Below are 2,824 nucleotides of genomic sequence, written 5' to 3' on the forward strand. Positions count from 1 at the left end.
GGGGTGTCCCGCGGAAGGAGCCCTGGCCACACGCCCCGCGGGGAGCAGGTCTCCCTGCCCCAGCCCCGCATGGCCGCGGGCCATCGACCAGGCCGCCCCGGCCGGTGTAACGTCTCCTCGCTCCTTGTCGGTTTGTTGTTGCACATTCCAGGACATCAGTATTTTAACGGTCTCGAAGTGCCTTTCTATGGTAGTTTCTGGGTTGTTTTTATTTTCCTCCTGTTGGGCTCCATCGCTGTTAGCGTAGCGCGTAAGGACTGCACAAGTACGAGATAAGCTAACGACTGTAACACTATATTCGTCCAGTGCCTTTCTATCGTAGTTTCTGGGTTGTTTTTATTTTCCTCCTGTTGGGCTCCATCGCTGTTAGCGTAGCGCGTAAGGACTGCACAAGTACGAGATAAGCTAACGACTGTAACACTATATTCGTCCAGGGGAGAGGAAGTTTATTAAGAAAACAATAAAGTTGAAGTAAGTTCCTGTTTCAGTCCCGTGGCCGTGGTGGCAGCGGCGAAGAGCCCACGCTGGGGACAGAGGGATGCTGGAGGGATGGGTGCGAGCTCGGGGCATGGCTCTGCCCAAGCCCAGCGTGTCCCCACACTCCTGGTCAGGTAGCCTCAGGGCTGGGTGAAGCCCTGGTGGGGTCTCCAGGCCAAGCTACAGGTGCGGCCAACCACAGTGTGTACCCCCACAGCCCCTTGCCCCAACCGAGCAGTCACCCACAGAGGGAGAAGGGTAATGGCACAGCATTCCCAGGGTTCAGAGCCAGAAGTATCAGTGCATGTAGTCCAAGAGCATCCAACCCCCCCAAGAACAGCTCCCACGGCTTCCCCCAGTGCCATTTGAGCCCTGGCAGCCCTTTATGCCCCAGGGACACTCCTCCTTCCTCAGCTGCCTCCCTCCTCCTCCTCCTCCCCAGGGCAAACCCAGCGCCTCACAGTGGGCACATCTCTGCTGAGAGCAGCCAGGCCAGGTGCTGGAGGACATGGTATTTATTGGCAGCCTATAAGTTAAGGGTGAGGGACAGGGGACAGGGATAGCAGGAGTCACGTCTCGGCTTTCTGCCCCTTCTCCTTGTTGCCCTTGGCCTGGATGCGGAGCTCCTCGTCCAGCCGCTCCTTGGCTCTCACCACCTGTGGGACAGGGGGACACGGTGACACGGAGGGACTGGGCTGTCCCCTCCCCTCCCTGCTGCAACCCCAGGCTCTGCCTCTGCCAAATCCCAGGCAGGGCAGGTGCCTTGGCAGGCTGGAGCTGCTGCAGCTCCCACTCCACTCCTCTCGTGCTCACCTTGGACTGCAGGTAGAAGGAGCCTCCCACCGACTTGTCGTTCACCTTGAACAAGTGGTCGTAGTTCTGCCAAGAGCAGCTCCAGGTCAGATTCATCTCCACCCTGCCCATTCCCAAACCCCAGTGGCCTCCCACTCCCCACAGCAGTGCTGGAGATGACAGCTGTGATCCTGGGGACATGGTTAACCCTCTGTGAGTCCCCATGTTCCCATTGGGCACCTCCAAGGATCCCACAGGGAATCCTCAAACTGGGATTAACTGGGCCCAGAACAACACCCAACTCCCTCCGGGGACCAGCCGTCACCCCCACGCCCAGCACCATCCCTCCCTGGCTCTGAAGGCTCTACCTTCTGGATCTCCTCGGGGTTGAGGCTGGAGACATTGAGGATCTGCTGAGCTTCCTGGAGGCTGATGCCGATGATCCTGGAGGCGGCAGCAGACTGTGGCCTCTCGGAACGCCCTCGCGCATCGGCCGCCGCTCGGCTCGCTGTGGGGACACCGAGGGGCCCCAGACTTCAGGGGCTCAGCCAGCAAAGCCTGGGGACTCTGAGGTGCTCAGGCCACAGGGTCACCCCTCTGCCCCCTCACACTGCCCCCGAGGTCACCAGGATGTGGTCCTGGGTAGGTGACATGGATCAGAGGGGCAGTTTGCTGCAGACAGGGCAGGGCTGGGGCTGCCATGTCCCATGGATTATCCCACTCTGGGGTGCTGGGAGCTCTGGGATCTCTGGGATCCTGGCAGTGTGCTGGGGCTGGGCTAGAGCCTGGGAATGCTGCTGGGAGCCTGGCTCAGGGTGAAATGCCATCGGGCCACTGCAGGACTGTCACCCTGGGAAAACCTGGCGGGTGTTCCCTGTGGGCACAGCCTGGGGATGGGGAGCACTGGGGTGCCAGGAGAAGGGTGGGGATGTGGAGTGGTGCCTGGGCTGGGCAGGGCAGGACAGTGTGGGCACAGGGAGCAGCATCCCAACACCATGGCAGGGCAGTGTGGGCACAGGGAGCACCAACCCAACACAAGGGCAGGACAGTGTGGGCACAGGGAGCACATGGAGCAGCATCCCCAGGGCAGGACAGTGTGGGCACAGGGAGCCCTAACCCAACACAAGGGCAGGACAGTGTGGGCACAGGGAGCCCTAACCCAACACAAGGGCAGGACAGTGTGGGCACAGGGAGCCCTAACCCAACACAAGGGCAGGACAGTGTGGGCACAGGGAGCCCTAACCCAACACAAGGGCAGGACAGTGTGGGCACAGGGAGCACCAACCCAACACAAGGGCAGGACAGTGTGGGCACAGGGAGCACACGGAGCGGCATCCCAGCTCCTACCTGCGAACTCCTGGCGCAGCGCCCGCATGAAGGCACGTCCCACCACCTGGGCCCCCACCAGGATGATCTGTGCCAGGTACTTGGCCTGTGGGGACACCCTGCTGTCACAGCCACCACGGGCCCTGTCCCCAGCAGAGTCCTTTGCCCTGTCACCTCCCCTCAGGCCCTGCACGGCCCTGGCCCTGGCACTGCTCCCCATCCCCTGGGG

The 2,824-nt window shown here is 61.7% G+C and overlaps 1 protein-coding gene across 1 annotated transcript; it reads right to left on the reverse strand.

Moving 5' to 3' along the window:
- Window positions 1–977: 977 nt before the first annotated feature.
- On the reverse strand, window positions 978–2,701 carry PAM16 (presequence translocase-associated motor 16 homolog (S. cerevisiae); the record flags this gene model as incomplete). The annotated part of the gene is made up of 4 exons (XM_009080409.1): window positions 978–1,133; window positions 1,291–1,356; window positions 1,638–1,777; window positions 2,617–2,701. Coding segments are annotated over 4 exons (378 nt in total), but the record flags the coding sequence as incomplete, so codon positions are not given.
- Window positions 2,702–2,824: the final 123 nt, after the last annotated feature.

This window comes from Acanthisitta chloris, unplaced genomic scaffold (assembly GCF_000695815.1).
Source record: "Acanthisitta chloris isolate BGI_N310 unplaced genomic scaffold, ASM69581v1 scaffold31418, whole genome shotgun sequence".
NCBI lineage: Eukaryota > Metazoa > Chordata > Aves > Passeriformes > Acanthisittidae > Acanthisitta > Acanthisitta chloris.